Source organism: Lathyrus oleraceus, chromosome 6 (genome assembly GCF_024323335.1).
Source record: "Lathyrus oleraceus cultivar Zhongwan6 chromosome 6, CAAS_Psat_ZW6_1.0, whole genome shotgun sequence".
Lineage (NCBI taxonomy): Eukaryota > Viridiplantae > Streptophyta > Magnoliopsida > Fabales > Fabaceae > Lathyrus > Lathyrus oleraceus.
The window spans coordinates 358,094,109-358,118,016 of record NC_066584.1 but is presented as its reverse complement, the minus strand read 5'-3'; the positions used below and the strand labels follow the sequence as shown (position 1 = coordinate 358,118,016).

Genomic DNA, 23,908 nt, shown 5'->3' with positions numbered 1-23,908 from the left:
CAAAGCAGTGGATGGTGGCCATTCTTGTGGAATTTGGGCACCATGGTCAATAATCAAGAGTTCATATGTTTTGGGACATCATCTGAAGTCAAGGTCTCAAGGAACTAGGGTTTGGAATTCATCAGAAGTGCACAGTCAGGTCCAAAACCCTAGAAAGTCAAAGTTGGTCAACTGTGGTTGATTCTATGGTTTTGATGGATGGAAATGGTTTGAAGGAGCTTATTCATGTCCTAATAGGCCTCATGTGTCATGGCAATCAACATCATGGAAGGAAATCAAGTCAATCAGAAAATTTCCAGAAATAGAAACTGGACCTGTAATTTCAACTGCCAAAAATGGAAACTTCTTGATCCTCAACTTGCATCATGATACAAGCTTCAAATGAATTTTTGCCCAACATGAAAGTTGAAGATCTTGTTCTCCCATTTTCAAAAAGTCCAAGAACTCTCAAATCCCATGCATGGTTGTCAAGATATGATCAATTCATTTTCACCAATTTTTGAACTTCAAAGGGGCATATCTCCCAAACCATAAGGCCAAATTTGGTGGGGTTTTTTCCTACAAACCACATTTTTCATCCTCTTTCCAAAAATATAAATTTCACTTTCCAAAACCTTGCCAATCAAAATGGCATTTTTTGACCTTTTCCTTTTAAATTCAAAGTTTGACCAAACTTTGACTTTTTGAATTAAGACTTTTTTCACCATTTTGCCAATTGAGATTGCTTTCATATCATGTTTGAAACTTGTTCCAATTCCTAAACCATGTTCATTTCATCATCATGCTATCATTTTGGACCAAAATGCAAAATTGGTAACTTTGGCAAATAGCATCATTAAGTAAGGGCAATGTTAGCAATCACTAAGCAAACCACAAACAGCAAATTGTTGGTCTTTTGCAGCCTTGCCAAGCCCATTTTCGTGTACAGTTTACACCTCCATGTTCACTTGTACAAAATTAGCAACTTTTGCAAATCACTTCATTAAGACAAAACCAACTTACCACTTGATTAGAGGAGCTTAAACAGACCAATAAAAGCATTTTTCTGTCACATTTCAACCCTAGACAAGCCTCCATTCACACAGAAAAACTGATTCTCTCTCAATTCCATCTTCTTGCATTTTTCGAAAATCTTCCAAAACTCCCAAAGAATCAAGAGCTGGACTGAGTGTTTCATCAACTGAACAACATTGTGGGTCTATTTCAACCACTGTTTCACATCTGTAAAGCTCTATTTCCCAGCTGCTACTTCAACACCCAACCATGGCAGTTAGAGCATTGAGGAATTCCAAGCAAGTTTGAGTCATACAACCTCAAGGATCCTTCATTCTAAACCACGAGGAAGACTTGTTTAAAGCTTGCATCACTCCAGACAGTACTGTTTCATTGAGCTTTCCAAATCAGGTGAATTTTCGACTTCATTATTTTTCAAAATCTTGCTACACAACATGTAGGTCTTACTTAGTAGGTGGATTTAAGATTTGAATCATGTCAAATGGTTACTTGATAGCTGAGAAATCTGGATTTTATTTTTGTTGCATAAACTTATTTTTCATCGGTTTGCTCATATTTTGTTGATGCAATGAAAATCATTGGTGGATTTATGCTGCTTAATGTTTGATGAAGCTATTAGTGTGCTCAATTTCTATTCCTGGACAGTTTGAATTTTCGAGTTCATGAATGATGAAGCTAATTGTTGTTCTGTTTTGAAAACCCTAAGACTCATTTCCAGAAATTCCTGTTTGTGCTGATTCGTTGTCTATGATGATTGGTTACATGAAGAATGTTATCATTGCCATGCTGTGTGCTTGTTTCAATTCAAAAGTTGTGGTTTAATGATGAATGATGATGAACACATGCTGCTGTTATTTTAAAACCTTAGTTTGTTTCCAAAATCATGTTTACTATTATTACTTGTGATTGCATGAACATCCTGTTATTGCCATGTTGTTGACCCTGCTATTTAAATTGATGATGAACCATGAAGAGGAGCATGCCCTGTTCATGAACCCTGGAAGAACCCAGAAAATTCGCATGAACATGTTTGGTTTATGGCTGTTTAGTTGTTGCGTGGACATACTGTGATTGCTTGCCATGCCATGCTGTTTATGTGTTGTTGATTGGTTTTCATTTTGTTGGATTGATGCATGAATGTTGAATGCATGTTGCTGTTGTTACATGAAACCCTAGGGTTTATGCATGAGATTCCCAGAAACCTTGATGATTGGCTGTTGTTCTTCGTAGCACTGTTTCATTGAGATTGAGCCAACCACAACATTTCCCGTGTCGCTTTGAAACGCTGAGTTTTGTTAAATGAAACGCTTTATTACAAAACTGCCACTGCGTTGACTTTGCTTTGACCTATGCCATATTGATTTGTTCATGTTTTGCTCAAATATTCACTCATCTTCAATAATTCATATTTCATCCAAATAAAATCCAAAAATCATGAGATTTTTTCCATAAGGTTCATGAATGTGTCTAGTATTTAATTATGAATTTTTATTAATTTTTTCATTGGCTGGATTTTAAATGGTGATTATTTTCCCAACATGTATGCAATATTGATACCCTTGGCCATTTCAATTGTGAAATACTCATGATACATCCATTGCCATTGAAAATTTTTGTGATGAAACTAGACATGTTCACCTTCATTTTGATATAAAGTTTGTGGATTTCCCATTTGTGGTTTGCTGGTTATGAATTTTTGAAGTTATGTGTTACATTTGGTGTCACAACATGAACATGCATTTTCCCTAATTTTGTTGACATGTTTCCCTACATCCAATTGACCCCAAATTTTGCATGAATGATCCTTTATATGTCTAATTCATGTATGAATTTTCTTGGAATTAATTGTGCAATTTTCCATTTGATTGTGATTTTGCTTCCCTGCCTAGTCCATGGTTGACTTTTTGTGCTACATGTTGCCAAATCATTTGGGAAATTCTCATAACATATTGTATGATCATGAAATTTCATATGTGATAACTAGACCTCTCAAGCTTTGCATTGGTGTTAATCTCATTCATTTCTCATCTGTTTTCTATTTGATATGATTTTTTGAAGTTGACCCATGCTTGTTGACTTTCATTGTGCATGCTTGAACTTGGTTTGACTTCATGATTTTAATTGACTGCCTTCCTCTCATCCAAATGCCATGAAATTTTACATGTCTACCATGATAGATGTTAGGATTGAGTGTGATTTATTTGATGATTTTTGAAATTGTTTGAGTTGACTTTTGATGCAAGTCATTCTGTTGACTTTTGTGTGCTTTCATTTGCCTTGCTTTGATTTCTTTGGTCTATGAAATAACAATGATGCATGATTTGGATGTGGGCCCAATTGTGATTACTTTCTAAATGGTTGACTTTGGTTTTGGTTGACTTTTCCTTGCTGCCTTGACCTTTTCTTTCATCTTTGACCCTAGGCTAGCCCTAGTGGTCCTTTGGACTTATGTTGAGTTCATCTGTTTCAGGTTGAGCATAGTACTTCCAAGATCATACCAATTTGATTGATGTTTGTTTGTCTATAGTGTGCTAACCCTTGTTTTGTAGGTGTGACTCATATACTTGAGTCTTTGTGCCTTGCACAATTGGTCCCTCTGTGGTTGACTATTGGTTCATTTCCTTTTGGTTTTAACTGTTGAACTGTTTACTGATTGGTTTGAATTTTTCAGGTACTTTAGTTGCTTAAGTTCTCTGAACTTGCTTGCTTTGCTTTTTAGCATTTGCTTTGAGGTATAAACCTTTCTTCTTCATGTAGTCTGGAGTCCCGGCTTGTTATTTTGGCCGGGCAAACTGTCTGAAGTCCTCCTTAAGAGGCAATGCCTGTGTATGTTTACTTTGTCCTTGTACAGAGTCAAAGACCTCCTAAGTGAAGAGGCAATTGGCAGAACCCAAGGGATAAATAGCCTATCCCCTGCTATTCAGTGAGTCTTCTCAGTGCTCCCATCACATGGTTGTAGCACTGAGATCCCAACCCAAGATCTTGTGCAATTGCACAGTTGAGTCAGTATCCAATGTGTAGAAGGGTTCCCACTTTCTGGACCCACACATTCTTGTCAAATGCTCTCCCAGGCCAGGGATAGAAGCAATGAGGCACACTCCTCATCTCCTTTCATCTGCTTCACCTTAGCCTCTCAATGGCAAGGTTAAGAGCACACTTACCCTATTCCAGTTGGCCCTAGTGCCTAACCTTTGATGTTTGAGCCCCCTTGTTGGCGTGTTTATTTTATGCTGTATGTGTTTGTGATTGCTTTGTTTGCCTCTTTAGGCTTTAGCTTAGACTTGCCCTTGTGCAATAGGTTTGTGCTTGACTTGCTTCCTGTGCAAGTCAAGTCTGTGTGGCTTAACCCTTGTGTGAGCCATGTTTAGGGTTGTTAGGCCGAACTACGGCAACTCTGATTCTCACATTCAGGTGAGATACGTAGGCACGAGACGCGATGTCTTGCCGAGTTTGACTAACAACTAACAACTAATCCTTGTTTGCCTTCGCCCTCGTTGCGATCTTTTCTCTCGCCCTCGTTGCGATTGAGACCTCCCTTTTCTCTTGCCCTAGTTGCAATCGAGACCCTTGCTTCCTGTGCAAGTTAGGTGTCTGTGTGGCTTGTTTCCTGTGCAAGTCATGTCTAGGATAGGTTGGCCCTTGTGCCAGTTAGCTAGAAACCTTAACTTAGGGTTGACTTTGCATGACAACATCTAGGCTCGAGTCGTAGTCTCCCTAGTGTTGTGTCTCCCTCTGTTATCTGGTTAGGCTAGATCCTTTGTCCCTGCGTAGGGGAACTACATCGCCCTGATCTTCATACCAGATGAAGTATGTAGGCAGGAGATTGAGCTGATCTCTCCGGGCGCCCTTTTTCTTTTTGTGTGTGTTGTCTGACCTTTGCTAGGCTCGAGTCCCTGACTCCTTAGCATTTGCTGTCTGTCTGTTTGTTTGTGTTTGACAGTTGTAGGCTGAGTCCCAGACTCCCTATCTATCTGTTGTGTTGTTTAGGTTTGGATGTCAATGTAAGTCCAGTGATTGGCATTTGGGCTCCACGTTTGCCTCTTTGCGTGTGTTTAGGTTCGGATGCTGACATAAGTCCAGTGATTGGCAGTCGGGCTCCACGTTTGCCTTTGTCTTGTTTTGTTTGTGTGCGTGTCAGCCGAGCTACGAATGCTCTGATTCTTCTCTCGTCCGAGAAGATACGTATGCATAGGATGCGACATCCTAGCGAGCATGTGTCGTTTCCCCGGTCCGAACTACTTTGACTCTGATGTCTATGCTTGATAGACTAAGTAGGCCCAGGATGCGACATCCTGCTGAGTCAGTTTCAGTCAGTCTCTTTTGTCTCTTTCAGCCAGTGTGTGTGTGTTTGAGCAGCGTTTTAGCAACCATTTTCCTTTCTTTTGTGCGTGGATCCCGTAGAGTACTACGGATGCGTAGGGTGCCTAACACCTTCCCTTCGCATAACCGACTCCCGAACCCATCCTCTTTGGTCGTGAGACCATGTTCTTTCCTAGGTTTACTTCGAGCGTTTCCTTTCCCTCTTTTGGGATAAATAACGCACGGTGGCGGCTCTGTTGTTTCTTTCTTTTTCCCGCCGGTTTTTCGCGTAATGCGACAGCTGGCGACTCTGCTGGGGACTAGGAGAAGTTGACCTGTGCTGGTCCATCTTCCCCGAGCGAGTCTCTCCTAGCGCTCTCTAGGATTAGGGTTTTGGTTGCTTTCTGCTTGTTGTATTTTATTGCATTCGTTGTATATATGTACATTTATTGATTGCATTGATTGTGTGCATTAATGTTTGCATTCATATTCACTATTCATTATGCCTGACTGGTTGTCTGTTTTTCTTTGTGGGGTGGGAGTCCGTGAGATGAGTCCTATACCCGGACTCGAGTGCATTCTAGGATAGGAGAATGGCATAGTCTTGTTGACTGGTGTGGAGTATTCCTTAGCCAGTTGACTTGCGAGCCCATTCACTTGGTGGAGGTCATGTTGAACTAATAATGTCACACAAGTTATTTGTGGTTAGGCATTATTCTTTCAATCATGTGCCGCAGAAGCCAAGGACCTTAATCTACCAAACCCATCTTGGCCTATTTTTAGGACCGTAGTGCGGAGGTCGTTCAGATGTCAGTTCTGATACGACTGTTACGCGATACTACACTCATAAGAGTTTCTCTTGAGAATATTCTTGGAATACGAGTATTCGTTCCTCCGATAATATTCGAGAGATGGAACGATGATTATGGGAACCTCTGATAGAACATGTCTGGCAGGTTTAAACCCTAGTACACTCCCTTTGGGTGGTTCTTAACCGAGACTCCATGCTCGTGACTCTCAACAAACCCATGTTTCGTGGTTGAGTCGTTCAAACATTGTTAATATCAATGGATCCCGGATCAGGTGTAAAACCTAAAATCCACCAAAGCGGCTGGTTGATATTAAGGATGTTTGAGCCGGTTCATGTACCGTTAATATCAATGGAACTTGGGTGTCGATAAGGTGAAAACCTAAATCCACCAAAATGGATGATTGATATTAGGGATACAATGAGCTTTCCCACGACCTTTGTTTGGCGTGCTTCGCCTGATCCTTGAGTGTGATTGTTGCATTCATGCATTCATGCATTCATCTGCATCCATATCATCAGAGAAAAAGAAAATTTTCAAGGAACTCAAAGGAGTTTATTTGCAAAAATTTTCAAAACATGAAAAAACCGGGAAAATTTTTTCACCTGATATATTTGATGAGATATTCTCATATATGATCAAAATGCTAAATATTTCAAAGTTTGCAAATAAAACCCTCGAGTTCCTTTGAAATAAAAACAAGCATATGCATAAACACTTCATGCATCATTTGCATCAGCAGGTTCTGTTCCGGTCTCCCGTCCTGTGGTCTGACCCTGCGATCTTCATTTATTTTGAAGACGCATTTTGCCGGTACTATACCAGAGCCATCTCTACCGGATTGATGGATCATCCTGAGCAAGAGAATTGTGAACTCGGAGAGATATTTGCCAGACTTTGTACTGTTGATGGATTTATTCCTGGTTAACCGATCCCGGGCTGGCATTGACTACTGTTCTGGGGCATGCAATGAGCAAGGTCTGTTCAAGAGTGGAGGATTCATCCATGACGATCAACTTGAAGAAGAGGATGCTGCTATCTTGGAAGAGGACGCAGAGGACTTGAACAATTTCATCATTCCTGGTGGTGTCTGCCACAATTGGGTCACTGTGGGCTTTCCTACAGTTGTTTTTAAGTCAGAGTAACAATCACTTTGTTTAAAAACCCTTCTCCCATGCCAAAAGGAGAAGTGATGGCATTGTTGGCAACATTTTATGCAATGATATTTTCATTCAAATAAATTCATGTTAAACATTTGTTTTTCCAATTGTTTTCCCTTTTCGCTTTTTGCATGAAATTGGTGATCACAAAAAACCTAAAAAAAAAAACAAGAATAAAAGCAATCTTTTCATCTGCATAACGATTGTCTTGTTTGATTTTCAAAAAGCTTTTCATATCAAAATCATTATGCAGGTTGTTTCTCAAACCCATTGAACATAATGATCGGACGTCATCTCCCAATTTTGAATTCCCTGTATTCGAAGCGGACGAAGATGATGTTGAAGGGATTCCTGACGAGATTTCCCGACTTCTTGAGCAAGAGAAGAAGATCACTCAGCTGCATCTCGAGAATCAGCAGAACAGCCAACTGGGGCATTATCAAAAAAAAAAACAAAGAAAGAGAGGGTGCAAAATTAAGAAAAAATCAAAAGCAAAATCAAAAGAAAGAAAAAGAAAGAAAAAACAAAAGAGAAATAGCACCCTCAAGGTCCCAAGTTGGCTGATGCTGAATTCGATCGAAAAGAAGAGATCAACTGCCATGTGTCATGGTCAGTCATATCAGCAGAGAGTGAAAAAGCATTCAACAAGAAGGTCAAGCCTCGTGTGTTCCGAGAAGGTGACCTTGTGCTCAAGAAAGTCTTGTCTTTCGTGCCCGATTCCAGGGGCAAGTGAACTCCAAGCTAAGAACGTCCATACGTTTTCAAAAGAGCCTCTTCAGGCAGTGTTCGACACTTACAACAATGGATAAAGAAGTTCACTCGTCCTGTGAATCCGGATGCAGTCAAGAAATACTTCGCCTAAAACAAAAAAAAAATAGAAAAGCTCGCTAAGTCGAACACCCCAAAGGGCGACTTAGGCAAAAAGGAGCGTCTCGGTGGATTGAAAACCCGAAAGGGCGATTCAGGCAAAAGTTAGAGACATTGATTAAAGAATTTGCATCCCGCTAGATTGAACACCTCACACTGGGGCAATCTAGGCAAAAATTAGGGATTTGGCAAGTAACTGCATCTTGACAAGACTGTGTTGTACATCTGTCATCCGTCAGGGATTCTCGATTCGTCGTCGACTGAAGCTTTGAATACATCGAAAATTCAGAATGGTAGAGGAAAGGTCATTATGTTCAATGTAGCCCTCTCCAATATACATCACCGATTTCAAATTGGTACAGATCTATGGAGTCTCGCCCTTTGCAGACTACCATTCCATCACGTCAATTTGAGCTTTTAGCCAATTGTTTGCACTCTTATTTGTTTTAACTCAACAAATGTTTTGCATGTTTTAAATGATAAAGTATCATTGTTTTCAAAATAAACAAATTTTTCAAAAAAAATTGTTCTTAAACAAAGTGAACATTCACAATGATGGAAGAATACTTAGGAGACCCACAGTGCTCTCCCGGGGGTGGTATGATTACCAACAGGTAAGACATTTGTTCGTATCTCGAGCATGACTGTATCTTTGTCCTGCAGAACCTCGTATGGTTCCTCCTCGGTGATTTTGCCCGATGCAGTGTTGGTTGAAGTTGTTCATCTTCATGTTCCCGGCAGTACAGATTCTTCCTCCAAATCCCTGTTAGCTCTATTATGGGGCATCCCCAGTAGAGTGTTGTTTGAGCCCTACCGTGGGGCATTCCCAACAGGGTTGCTGTTGAAATACTTTTGTGGGGCAGCTCCCCTAGCAGAGTGTTTACTGAAGACTTCAACTTTCCTCTCTCCAACAGAGTAATCTTCCTCTCTCCCCCAGCCTGGGTGTTTTTCTTTGAAGATGCAGTATTTGGAGGATCGACATCCCCATAATCCGGCATTCCCTCAGATGGATCCCTCAGCGGAGTTGTTGGCATGATGAGCTCTCTCAATGCCTATGTATCCTCATCAGAGATCTGGTTGCTTCTTGGTCTCCCTGATTCCCAGCACAAGTTGTTGCGGCGCATACGCCTGCATGTTGAACTCTGTTCTCCGGTTGTGACCGACGATCCCTCCGGAAGCCTCTTGTGGCTCTTCCTCCCCTGCAGGATGGTGACTTTGGTTTTCTCTCCGGATGATTGATTCCTGGACCTGCATGTTGAACATGTCTGTTTGTCAACATTCATCATACATTTTAGGTATAAAACATACATGCATAATCATAGCACTCAGGTACTCATGTTGCAGCTGTTGCCGGGTATCTGTAGATTGTTACCTCCTGCTATTCGATAATATGAATCTCTCCAGTAGATTTTCCTTAAGCAGATATGGGTATGTCTGATCTCTCCATGTAGAGTCTACCCCTTAAGCAGAAAGTGTCTATCCTTTCCTGCCATTTCCCCACTGAGATACATCCTCGTGGATGACGGTTGCTTCCGTTCCCTCCCTACACGGGATGGGTTTTCCCTATTGAGCTCTTTCCTCATTAGGATGAGTCTTGTTTCAGTCTGCCTTTTTGGATCGATCCTAAAATTGGCTTTCTGTTGTCTCCTGTACTTCCCTGGGGCATAAATGAATAGTCGCTCACTAACCGGCACTCATTCATCTTATCCTCAGCGGAATTTGTTGGCCTCTACCTACGAACCGGTAGCTGTAAGTCCTTTCTTTACGGTCTTCTACCCACTACCCGGTAGTTGTAAATCCTTTTTCTCACTCTGTCTCTCAGCGGAGTTGTTGGCCTCTACCTACGAACCGGTAGCTGTAAGTCCTATCTTTGTGGTTTTCTACCCACTAGCTGGTAGTTGTAAAATCCCACGTTCTCCCATTGGCAGAGTTAACCTTTTGTGCTCATCCCGATGATGACTGGTTACTTTTCCGTGGTTTTCTACCTACAAACCGGTAGATGTAATCCCCTCTTCGTGGTATTGATATTCTTGTCCCCTCTGGATACTTGCCTTGATCAAGCAGTATTGTCCCCATTGGGTCTTCCCTTTCTTTGTGGATACTTGCTCCGAGTAAGCAACTTTACCCTCTTTGGATTGGTCATCTTTGCATACCTAGTCTGGTACCCAGATGCCTTTCTTTTCGGTCGATTATTCATCTAACAACCTACAACCCGGTTATGGATAATCTTCCATGCGAGTGTATTATCTACGTTTTGACTGCTATAGATAATATGTCTCATGCGCTCTTGGGTCGAAGTCGTCCTCCCCAGTCGAGTAAAATTCGTATTTCTGGTGAAATCGAATGTCCATCCTTTAACAAGACTGCTTTTCTAGCCCTCTTCAGGATGTTGAGCGTTTTGGAACACAAACCAATTCACGCTTTGGCACTCAGGCCAACTTTGCCGGTTTCAGACCGAAGGAGTTTCCGACGATCAGGTCGATGTACTTATGTTTTTCCGGTGTTCAGACCGAAGAAGTTTCCGACGATCAGGTCGATGTACTTATGGCATTCAAACCAATTCACGCTTTGGTCGGTCACCCGTTTCATACCTACAACCCGGTATCCATGGTGTTCCTTCCTGTTTGCTCGCTGTCGTGACCTTGATCCCCGAGTGGAGCGGGTTTCACGAAATATTTCTCCAGCAGAGTTCATCCCACCAGTGGATTGGACAGGTTTCAGTAGCAGGTCGATACCTGCATCCCCAGCTGAGTATTTTCTACTTGTGAACATTGTGGGTCGTCCCCGACAGAGTAACGGTTATTCCCCAAAGCAGGGCTTATTTTACCTGAGGATTGTCTGAGCCTTATCCCCAGAGAGTTTCTTGGTTTATCTTCCCCAGCGGAATAGTGACTTCCCCAGCGGAGCTTCTCATTTCCCCAAGCGGAATTTTTGTGGACTTGATTGGGCTATCCCCAGCAGTTTACCTTTGCTTTCCCCTAGCAGAGTTGCTTTTACTCCCCAGTGAGTTGACTTGTCTCCCCCTAGTGGATTCGTACTGTTGGCTCCCCAGCAGTTGTATTGCTTCCCCCAGCGGATTTATCTTGAAGATTCCTCAGCACAGTCGTCCTGTGTATCTCTCCCCGCAGAGTTCTCATCATATTGCATTGCATATAGTAATCATTGCATCCTCAAAACTGCGTAGCATTTCCATCCCATATGGAGCATTACGCCATAGAAAAATCCAAACATATGCATTCATGTGCTCGAAACCCCATCAAACTGTATCCCCCGGCAGAGGCGGATCGTTTTGTCCAACATCAGCACAGCAAATCAGCTACAGTTGCTTCGACAGTATTCAGAATTGATTATCCCCACAGAGGTTTATTTCCTCACCCGATGGTGACAGAGGTTTATTTCCTCACCCGATGGTGACAGAAAGCTTGTTTCTCCCCAGTGAGACCCCCGGCAAATGATCAATCTTGCCTTGATATATCCCAGATATCGTTCTTGTGATACCAGTAAGTGTCATGTCAAACACTCGTGTGTGTCTTCTTTGTTTTGGTGTCGGTAAACGCCATTCTTTCGGTGTCGGTAAACATCGAGTCTCACCCAGTCATCGGTAAATGTCTGGTCATTTTTGGTGTCGGTAAACGCCACTGTTTCGGTGTCGGTAAACATCGAGTCTTTCTTTCAGTCATCGGTAAATGTCTGATAAATCCCCAACAGAAATCCCCAGTAGAGTCATCGGTAAATGTCCTATCTGGTTTTCAGTTGCAAATACTTGTTTGTCTCTCACCAATAAATTTCCCATCCCAGTCATCGGTAAATGTCTGGTCATTCTTTTTGATGTCGGTAAACATCATCTTTCGATGTCGGTAAACATCGAGTCTCATCCCAGTCATCGGTAAATGTCTGGTCATTCTTTGTTCTCTTGTTAATAAAATCAAAATCCCCAGAAGTCGTCGGTAAACGTCTTGTCTGGTATCACCACAAAGATTTTGTTCCTCCCCAAGCGGAGATGCCATCGGTAAATGGCCCAGTTTTCTTCGATATCGGTAAATATCGAATTCCCAGTTGCAGCAGCCATCGGTAAATGGTCTTGCTAAGTTGACATCGGTAAATGTCCAGTTTCTTTGAAGCCACCATCGGTAAATGGTCTTGCTTCCTTCCTACATCAAATTACTTCCCAGCAACCATCGGTAAATGGTCTTGCTGAAGTTGATATCGGTAAATATCAAGTTTTAACCATCGGTAAATGGTTTTGTTTTTCATAAGTTGTTTCCCAGCAGCCATCGGTAAATGGTCTCGCTGAAGTTGATATCGGTAAATATCAAGTTTTAACCATCGGTAAATGGTTTTCGCTTCTCAGAAGTTGTTTTCCCAGCAGCCATCGGTAAATGGTCTGGCTGAAGTTGATATCGGTAAATATCAAAGTTTTAACCATCGGTAAATGGTTTTGATTTTCAGAAGTTGTTTTCCCAGCAGCCATCGGTAAATGGTCTTGCTGAAGTTGATATCGGTAAATATCAAGTTTCCAGTTTTCCAACCATCGGTAAATGGTTTTGCTGTTTTGAAGTTGTCATGCAGTTGTCATCGGTAAATGACGTGGTTTTCTTTGTATTTTATCCAGTCGGTGCAAATTTCCACGGTTCTTTGGTATTCAATCCCTGTTTACCCTGAAAGTCTGACAGCCGTTGCTCTCATCCGTTCGGGTTCCCAGTTGATTGAATAGGGGCAGCTGTAGCACCTCAAATTTGCACCTATCTTTGTACATATCATTTCATATTAGGACATAGCATATCATAATCCATTGCATAGCATTTGCATTGTCCCCCAGTTGCCTCAAGAGCAAGCAAGCAAGAATTAGGTCAAACTGATCAGGAGGTCAGTCAACCAATCAAGCAAAGGTGTTTCTCAAGGAATCAAAGCCCTAGGGTTTATCCAACAAGTTCACATGTCTTGGAGCATCAGTTGAAGTGTTCAAGTCAAGGGTTGAAGGCTCAGAGGTCATCAGTTCATGCACAGCCAGGTCAAAACCCTAAAAAGTCAACAATCAGTCAAAGCAGTGGATGGTGGCCATTCTTGTGGAATTTGGGCACCATGGTCAATAATCAAGAGTTCATATGTTTTGGGACATCATCTGAAGTCAAGGTCTCAAGGAACTAGGGTTTGGAATTCATCAGAAGTGCACAGTCAGGTCCAAAACCCTAGAAAGTCAAAGTTGGTCAACTGTGGTTGATTCTATGGTTTTGATGGATGGAAATGGTTTGAAGGAGCTTATTCATGTCCTAATAGGCCTCATGTGTCATGGCAATCAACATCATGGAAGGAAATCAAGTCAATCAGAAAATTTCCAGAAATAGAAACTGGACCTGTAATTTCAACTGCCAAAAATGGAAACTTCTTGATCCTCAACTTGCATCATGATACAAGCTTCAAATGAATTTTTGCCCAACATGAAAGTTGAAGATCTTGTTCTCCCATTTTCAAAAAGTCCAAGAACTCTCAAATCCCATGCATGGTTGTCAAGATATGATCAATTCATTTTCACCAATTTTTGAACTTCAAAGGGGCATATCTCCCAAACCATAAGGCCAAATTTGGTGGGGTTTTTTCCTACAAACCACATTTTTCATCCTCTTTCCAAAAATATAAATTTCACTTTCCAAAACCTTGCCAATCAAAATGGCATTTTTTGACCTTTTCCTTTTAAATTCAAAGTTTGACCAAACTTTGACTTTTTGAATTAAGACTTTTTTCACCATTTTGCCAATTGAGATTGCTTTCATATCATGTTTGAAACTTGTTCCAATTCCTAAACCATGTTCATTTCATCATCATGCTATCATTTTGGACCAAAATGCAAAATTGGTAACTTTGGCAAATAGCATCATTAAGTAAGGGCAATGTTAGCAATCACTAAGCAAACCACAAACAGCAAATTGTTGGTCTTTTGCAGCCTTGCCAAGCCCATTTTCGTGTACAGTTTACACCTCCATGTTCACTTGTACAAAATTAGCAACTTTTGCAAATCACTTCATTAAGACAAAACCAACTTACCACTTGATTAGAGGAGCTTAAACAGACCAATAAAAGCATTTTTCTGTCACATTTCAACCCTAGACAAGCCTCCATTCACACAGAAAAACTGATTCTCTCTCAATTCCATCTTCTTGCATTTTTCGAAAATCTTCCAAAACTCCCAAAGAATCAAGAGCTGGACTGAGTGTTTCATCAACTGAACAACATTGTGGGTCTATTTCAACCACTGTTTCACATCTGTAAAGCTCTATTTCCCAGCTGCTACTTCAACACCCAACCATGGCAGTTAGAGCATTGAGGAATTCCAAGCAAGTTTGAGTCATACAACCTCAAGGATCCTTCATTCTAAACCACGAGGAAGACTTGTTTAAAGCTTGCATCACTCCAGACAGTACTGTTTCATTGAGCTTTCCAAATCAGGTGAATTTTCGACTTCATTATTTTTCAAAATCTTGCTACACAACATGTAGGTCTTACTTAGTAGGTGGATTTAAGATTTGAATCATGTCAAATGGTTACTTGATAGCTGAGAAATCTGGATTTTATTTTTGTTGCATAAACTTATTTTTCATCGGTTTGCTCATATTTTGTTGATGCAATGAAAATCATTGGTGGATTTATGCTGCTTAATGTTTGATGAAGCTATTAGTGTGCTCAATTTCTATTCCTGGACAGTTTGAATTTTCGAGTTCATGAATGATGAAGCTAATTGTTGTTCTGTTTTGAAAACCCTAAGACTCATTTCCAGAAATTCCTGTTTGTGCTGATTCGTTGTCTATGATGATTGGTTACATGAAGAATGTTATCATTGCCATGCTGTGTGCTTGTTTCAATTCAAAAGTTGTGGTTTAATGATGAATGATGATGAACACATGCTGCTGTTATTTTAAAACCTTAGTTTGTTTCCAAAATCATGTTTACTATTATTACTTGTGATTGCATGAACATCCTGTTATTGCCATGTTGTTGACCCTGCTATTTAAATTGATGATGAACCATGAAGAGGAGCATGCCCTGTTCATGAACCCTGGAAGAACCCAGAAAATTCGCATGAACATGTTTGGTTTATGGCTGTTTAGTTGTTGCGTGGACATACTGTGATTGCTTGCCATGCCATGCTGTTTATGTGTTGTTGATTGGTTTTCATTTTGTTGGATTGATGCATGAATGTTGAATGCATGTTGCTGTTGTTACATGAAACCCTAGGGTTTATGCATGAGATTCCCAGAAACCTTGATGATTGGCTGTTGTTCTTCGTAGCACTGTTTCATTGAGATTGAGCCAACCACAACATTTCCCGTGTCCCTTTGAAACGCTGAGTTTTGTTAAATGAAACGCTTTATTACAAAACTGCCACTGCGTTGACTTTGCTTTGACCTATGCCATATTGATTTGTTCATGTTTTGCTCAAATATTCACTCATCTTCAATAATTCATATTTCATCCAAATAAAATCCAAAAATCATGAGATTTTTTCCATAAGGTTCATGAATGTGTCTAGTATTTAATTATGAATTTTTATTAATTTTTTCATTGGCTGGATTTTAAATGGTGATTGTTTTCCCAACATGTATGCAATATTGATACCCTTGGCCATTTCAATTGTGAAATACTCATGATACATCCATTGCCATTGAAAATTTTTGTGATGAAACTAGACATGTTCACCTTCATTTTGATATAAAGTTTGTGGATTTCCCATTTGTGGTTTGCTGGTTATGAATTTTTGAAGTTATGTGTTACATTTGGTGTCACAACATGAACATGCATTTTCCCTAATTTTGTTGACATGTTTCCCTACATCCAATTGACCCCAAATTTTGCATGAATGATCCTTTATATGTCTAATTCATGTATGAATTTTCTTGGAATTAATTGTGCAATTTTCCATTTGATTGTGATTTTGCTTCCCTGCCTAGTCCATGGTTGACTTTTTGTGCTACATGTTGCCAAATCATTTGGGAAATTCTCATAACATATTGTATGATCATGAAATTTCATATGTGATAACTAGACCTCTCAAGCTTTGCATTGGTGTTAATCTCATTCATTTCTCATCTGTTTTCTATTTGATATGATTTTTTGAAGTTGACCCATGCTTGTTGACTTTCATTGTGCATGCTTGAACTTGGTTTGACTTCATGATTTTAATTGACTGCCTTCCTCTCATCCAAATGCCATGAAATTTTACATGTCTACCATGATAGATGTTAGGATTGAGTGTGATTTATTTGATGATTTTTGAAATTGTTTGAGTTGACTTTTGATGCAAGTCATTCTGTTGACTTTTGTGTGCTTTCATTTGCCTTGCTTTGATTTCTTTGGTCTATGAAATAACAATGATGCATGATTTGGATGTGGGCCCAATTGTGATTACTTTCTAAATGGTTGACTTTGGTTTTGGTTGACTTTTCCTTGCTGCCTTGACCTTTTCTTTCATCTTTGACCCTAGGCTAGCCCTAGTGGTCCTTTGGACTTATGTTGAGTTCATCTGTTTCAGGTTGAGCATAGTACTTCCAAGATCATACCAATTTGATTGATGTTTGTTTGTCTATAGTGTGCTAACCCTTGTTTTGTAGGTGTGACTCATATACTTGAGTCTTTGTGCCTTGCACAATTGGTCCCTCTGTGGTTGACTATTGGTTCATTTCCTTTTGGTTTTAACTGTTGAACTGTTTACTGATTGGTTTGAATTTTTCAGGTACTTTAGTTGCTTAAGTTCTCTGAACTTGCTTGCTTTGCTTTTTAGCATTTGCTTTGAGGTATAAACCTTTCTTCTTCATGTAGTCTGGAGTCCCGGCTTGTTATTTTGGCCGGGCAAACTGTCTGAAGTCCTCCTTAAGAGGCAATGCCTGTGTATGTTTACTTTGTCCCTGTACAGAGTCAAAGACCTCCTAAGTGAAGAGGCAATTGGCAGAACCCAAGGGATAAATAGCCTATCCCCTGCTATTCAGTGAGTCTTCTCAGTGCTTCCATCACATGGTTGTAGCACTGAGATCCCAACCCAAGATCTTGTGCAATTGCACAGTTGAGTCAGTATCCAATGTGTAGAAGGGTTCCCACTTTCTGGACCCACACATTCTTGTCAAATGCTCTCCCAGGCCAGGGATAGAAGCAATGAGGCACACTCCTCATCTCCTTTCATCTGCTTCACCTTAGCCTCTCAATGGCAAGGTTAAGAGCACACTTACCCTATTCCAGTTGGCCCTAGTGCCTAACCTTTGATGTTTGAGCCCCCTTGTTGGCGTGTTTATTTTATGCTGTATGTGTTTGTGATTGCTTTGTTTGCCTCTTTAGGCTTTAGCTTAGACTTGCCCTTGTGCAATAGGTTTGTGCTTGACTTGCTTCCTGTGCAAGTCAAGTCTGTGTGGCTTAACCCTTGTGTGAGCCATGTTTAGGGTTGTTAGGCCGAACTACGGCAACTCTGATTCTCACATTCAGGTGAGATACGTAGGCACGAGACGCGATGTCTTGCCGAGTTTGACTAACAACTAACAACTAATCCTTGTTTGCCTTCGCCCTCGTTGCGATCTTTTCTCTCGCCCTCGTTGCGATTGAGACCTCCCTTTTCTCTTGCCCTAGTTGCAATCGAGACCCTTGCTTCCTGTGCAAGTTAGATGTGTGTGTGGCTTGTTTCCTGTGCAAGTCATGTCTAGGATAGGTTGGCCCTTGTGCCAGTTAGCTAGAAACCTTAACTTAGGGTTGACTTTGCATGACAACATCTAGGCTCGAGTCGTAGTCTCCCTAGTGTTGTGTCTCCCTCTGTTATCTGGTTAGGCTAGATCCTTTGTCCCTGCGTAGGGGAACTACATCGCCCTGATCTTCATACCAGATGAAGTATGTAGGCAGGAGATTGAGCTGATCTCTCCGGGCGCCTTTTTTCTTTTTGTGTGTGTTGTCTGACCTTTGCTAGGCTCGAGTCCCTGACTCCTTAGCATTTGCTGTCTGTCTGTTTGTTTGTGTTTGACAGTTGTAGGCTGAGTCCCAGACTCCCTATCTATCTGTTGTGTTGTTTAGGTTCGGATGTCAATGTAAGTCCAGTGATTGGCATTTGGGCTCCACGTTTGCCTCTTTGCGTGTGTTTAGGTTCGGATGCTGACATAAGTCCAGTGATTGGCAGTCGGGCTCCACGTTTGCCTTTGTCTTGTTTTGTTTGTGTGCGTGTCAGCCGAGCTACGAATGCTCTGATTCTTCTCTCGTCCGAGAAGATACGTATGCATAGGATGCGACATCCTAGCGAGCATGTGTCGTTTCCCCGGTCCGAACTACTTCGACTCTGATGTCTATGCTTGATAGACTAAGTAGGCCCAGGATGCGACATCCTGCCGAGTCAGTTTCAGTCAGTCTCTTTTGTCTCTTTCAGCCAGTGTGTGTGTGTTTGAGCAGCGTTTTAGCAACCATTTTCCTTCCTTTTGTGCGTGGATCCCGTAGAGTACTACGGATGCGTAGGGTGCCTAACACCTTCCCTTCGCATAACCGACTCCCGAACCCATCCTCTTTGGTCGCGAGACCATGTTCTTTCCTAGGTTTACTTCGAGCGTTTCCTTTCCCTCTTTTGGGATAAATAACGCACGGTGGCGGCTCTGTTGTTTCTTTCTTTTTCCCGCCGGTTTTTCGCGTAATGCGACATGATGCAAGGAGAATTGAGATGTCTATGATGGGTACACTGAACTATTTTCTCGAACTATGAATCAAGCAATCAAAGAATGGTATTTTCATCAATCAATCTATGTATTTCAAAGAACTTTTGAACAAATTCGATGTGGAAAATTGCAAAGAGATTTCTACTCCAACGAGTTCAAGAATTTATGTTGATCAATATGAATCTAGTGTCCCCATTGATATAATAAAGTACCAAGGTATGATTGGTTCTTTACTATTAACTTCTAGTCATCCTGACATTATGTTTACTGTATGTCTATGTGCTCGATATCAAGCATGTCCAAATGAATCCCATATCTCTTATGTAAAGAGGATAATGAACTATTTGAAAGGAACCACAAATGTCGGCCTCTGGTATCCAAAAGTTAGTTATGTGAGTTAGTAGGTTATTCTAACTCAGATTATGCAGATTATAAAACACATAGAAAAAGTACAAGTGGAACATGCCATATTCTTGGTAATGCTCTAGTTTCATGGTCATCTAAAAAGCATGCTTGTTTTTCTCTCAGTATTGCAAAAGAATAGTACATTATAGTTGGAAGTTGTTATGCTCATATATTATGGTTAAAGCAACAACTATGAGACCATGGCTTGAATCTAGGATGCATTCATCCAAAATGTGACAACACAAGTTCTATCAACTTGACACAAATTCCATTCATGCATTCTCGAAATAAACACATAGACATCCAACATTATTTCCTATGAGATCATGTTCTTAAAGGAGATGTTGAAGTTACATTTATGGACACACGTGATTAGTTAGTATATATCTTCACAAAACCCCTAACAACGAGCCTTTTTACAATATCATAAGAGAACTTAGAATTTTGGATGAAGGAGATATTTGAAGAATACATATTCATATGGTACATTGGCTTGATGATCTTAAAAGAATCTTGTCTCATTTACCTCTAAAAATCCCAAGGTACATGTTATATATTCCTCAAAATTGCTAAATGCTCATCATATATTACTTTCTTAATTCATAATTTCATTTATGAATTAATTAATTTGTAAATCATGTTCTCTTGATTTTAAATCAATTTTGTCCATCATCTATGTTTATAAGTGTTTTCTCATGTTTTTACCACGTTTTCCTAGGCCAAAATATTCAAAAATCATGAAAATTTTCAACTATCAATGGGTGGTATTCGAATACCACATATTGGTATAAGAATACCAAAATCATGAATTTCGCTTTTGTTGTTATTTTTGGTTAAATAATTGAATACCATATAAGGTATTCGAATACCATAGTGAAAAACACCCAGTTTTTGCTTTTTGTAAGAGTGGTAGTCGAATACCATACCATATGGTATTCAAAAACCAACATGCTGAAAGCCCTTATAAATGCATTTTTCTCATTCTGTGTCACTTTTTCTTCCTCCAAATACTGTAGTAGTCGAATACCATGCATATGCTTCATTACCCAACTCTGAAATCTTCATCTTAAAAGTCATTAAAAATTCATTTTTACCACATATCCTTCATCAAAATTTATCATCTTCATCTTTCTAACTCAAAACACCCAAAAACCTAGAAATTCAAAAACCTCTTCTTCAACCTCAAAACCCTTAAAATCTCCACAGCCAACATAGACCACAAACCAAAAATCCTTAAGAGGGTTTCCCTTCAAGAGGACGCCAAGAGATAAACTCAACGAATGAAAATTGAGTATTAGAGTTCGTTAAGTTTGTTATTGAATATGCCAAAGACCCTAGTCGAATCACATGTCCTTTCTTAGATAGTTGTTACGGGCGGTAGATTGATGCAATTGAGTTGAAATTGCATTGAAAGACGTATGAAATTGATCGAAGTTATACATGATGGATAATACATGATGAAATAAGTGAAATTATACTCCTGAGGGGACATATGTTGGATACGATGTTGGAACAACTGGTCCAACTTATTAAACTAGTATGACAATAATAATAACATAATGCATAAATCAATAAAATAACATAAGAGATTGGTAACCTAGTTCGGAGACAATAACGCCTACGTTTTGAGGGCACTCTACCCAAGAAAGGAAATTCACTATTTCGAATTAGTAAAATTAGTCTTATATGAACATCAACCATGTGATGTTCAATGCCTCTTCCTAATCCTGGTAATTTTATATTTAGGAATCCTCCTAAATATGAGAACCCCTCTCACTTTTTATCAATCACTAACCCCTAGTGATCAACTTCAATAACAACTCTATTGATTGATGAATTTACAACTCAACTAAGACAAACCAACAACTATACCCAGTTATTGAACTATATAGTGGTCTACAAAACTAGATCCAACATTAATCCTTATGATCACATTATCATGGAATACAAGAAATAAAAGACTCGCAAACCCTAAGCACTAAGAACTTAATATTGCACACAGAACTGTTGTCAAACATGAGAATCGAGTCACCTTATATAGCAATGAATTCTAGGCTTTTTCTCCTTGGATATATGAATTAATTTCGTCCAGAATAATAGTTGAATTAGTTGGGTTTGATTTTCTCCATAAATATCTCCAAAAATAGATATTATTTTTTATATTTCAAATTCAAATTGAAATCTCCTTTTAAACTATTTGATCTTCAAAAAACATTTCTAAATAATCTGTAACAAATCTGATTGAATCTCAAGCATAAATTTCACACCTAACAACATCCATCATGGCCTGCTAACCAGGGCCAAATGCTGTACTACACACATGCTGCAACATCGTGTTCAACATATTCCACCAGAACACCAAATTAACTTTTCTCCGTAAATTGTAGATCTTCTTTGTAGAGTGAATCTTGAATTAGAAAATTCTGAACCAAAACTACAATACCATTTATCTATTGTCAGATACTAGATGTTGCAGCATACATGTTGGAATATCATGTTCCACATGTTTCCCTTTTGCACCAGAAAAAACTTGAACATACTCCATGTTGTTTTGCATAATACAACAAATCCAAAAGGAACAACAATCTCCCCCTTTGGCAAATTTTGGCAAAACAAAACATCAGAGCATACATCAGCAAAAGAACAAATATTAGAGCATACATCAGCAGAAGTAGAAGCACATACTCAGACCAAATATCAGCAGCAACGGAAGGAAACAAAAACATCAGAGCATATATCAGCAGTAGTAGAAGCACATATCATTAGCATAGTAGTTGTTACACATCAGTCATTTGACAAACATGGATGCTTCCATAAACAGTTAACATGAAATCATTCATGATAGGTTATTTATGTATGCACATACAATTAGTAGTCAAAGGTCAGAAGCTATTACTAACACACAAAGATATCAACACACAACGTTAAGGCCAGATGTCTGGCCAAATGCTTTAATATGTGTGCACAAAGAAATCAGATTGCATCAGTTAGTACCAATCATACCAGTCAATACTAATTATAACAGGATATATCAGGTCAGCAGTAGAGACTCGTACACCACAAAGTCAGTATTCAAATCAGTAGTCACACCACTCCACTACATGCACCATTACTCCCCCATTTTTTCCATAATTTGGAAAAGGAATGAAAAGAAAGAAAACCAGAGGAATACTACCAAATAACTCAGAACAGAGAAGCAAACCTTCCTTCAAAGCATATCCAATTAAATATTTTCTCCAATGCAAATCCAATATTCCAAATCTTTTTCTAAACTGATTTGGACTAACAATCTGCATCCAAAAGACATTTGCTGATCATTCCATAATCAATAGAGATTTTCAAACCAAATACAGTACTAGCAGTCTTCGTGCAAAGATGTCCCACACTATGTTCCAAACATCTTGCTTGTTATTTTTCCTATAAAAGTAAGCCAATCAAAGAAACAAAAATCTCTCCTTTTGCTATTTTTTAGGAAAAACACATATTAAACACTTCTTTACGGTTGCACTACAACTAGTACTGAAGAGACAAACATTATCAAAGAAGTGCGCCCTTTTCATTTCTCCCTCTTTTTTCCTAAAAAGAGACAAAGGAAATATGACTGCCAGCAAACAACAAACCATATCAGATGAAGAGATAACAACACAACCCTTTTTACGAACGCCGGTTGGAAGCAACATCCTTTCTTGAGCATCATCATATCATCATCTCCCCCTAATTTTCTAAAATTGGGCAAGGGGTAACAAAACAAACTAACATGTATGAGGATAAGTACTAGATAATAAAAAACCCAAGAGCATATACCACAAGCTTGCAGTAGCAGTAACAACAAGTTGAGGTGACAAAGATCTAACATTTTTCCATAAAAAAACAGATCAGTTTCATCAATAGCTGCATAGATGTTGGACACAATGTCTGAGACATCTTTTCCAACAAGAAGAATGTAACTTAAATTCAGCAACCCAAGAGAAATAACATTATTCTTAAACTCAAATTCCTTTATCAACTTAAGAGAAAAAGATCCATCATTCAACATTGTCTTCAAATACTAAGCATCACTAAGAAGCTCCATAATTTCATAATATTTCAGTACTTCAACATAATTCTCCTTTTCAAGAGACATTTTCCTATGATGAGCAACATTCCTTTTCTTTCTAGCAGATTCCTTACTAACAATCACATATGCCTTTTTCTTCTTGGGTGTCTTCTTTTCCTTGGTAGGAGTAGGGATCTTCTTGGAATGAGTCCTTTTAGCCTTCAACACAACCTTTATATTTTCCACCTTTTTCTTTGACTTCTTGTTAGACCTTTTACTAAGACCAACATATTTAGTAACACCTTCATTGACAGGAGAAAATCCAACATGAACTCCATTGTTCTTATGGATAAACACCTCATTAGCACTATAAAGATCATAACATCATCAATATGATCACTCACATTTTTCACCACATCATTGATCAGTGCATTTTGATGCACATTCTTCTATATTTATACTTATGCATTTCCATGTTTTAGTTTGGTTAGTTTTCCCTTTTAATGTGTTTTTATAATTTATCTTATTTTTACACTTATTTGTTTTTCGCAGTTTATTTTCAGCATTAGCAGTCTTCACGAATAAATTCATAATTGGATCTAGGAGTATCGGGTCGAGGCGTGCTACCAGTCGTTGGAAAGCTGAGAGAAA

General features: G+C 39.5%; 1 protein-coding gene across 1 annotated transcript in view; it reads right to left on the bottom strand.

Moving 5' to 3' along the window:
* Positions 1–23,257, bottom strand: part of LOC127095626 (sugar transporter ERD6-like 6) — a 29,809-nt gene extending 6,552 nt beyond the window's left edge. The window contains exons 1-2 of the mRNA XM_051034293.1: positions 23,026–23,257; positions 22,383–22,531 (exon numbers count right to left, since the gene is read on the bottom strand). Of these exons, the coding sequence (XP_050890250.1) occupies positions 22,383–22,531; positions 23,026–23,257 (381 nt within the window). The remainder of the gene's footprint in view (positions 1–22,382; positions 22,532–23,025) is intronic.
* Between the last annotated feature and the right edge of the window lie 651 nt (positions 23,258–23,908).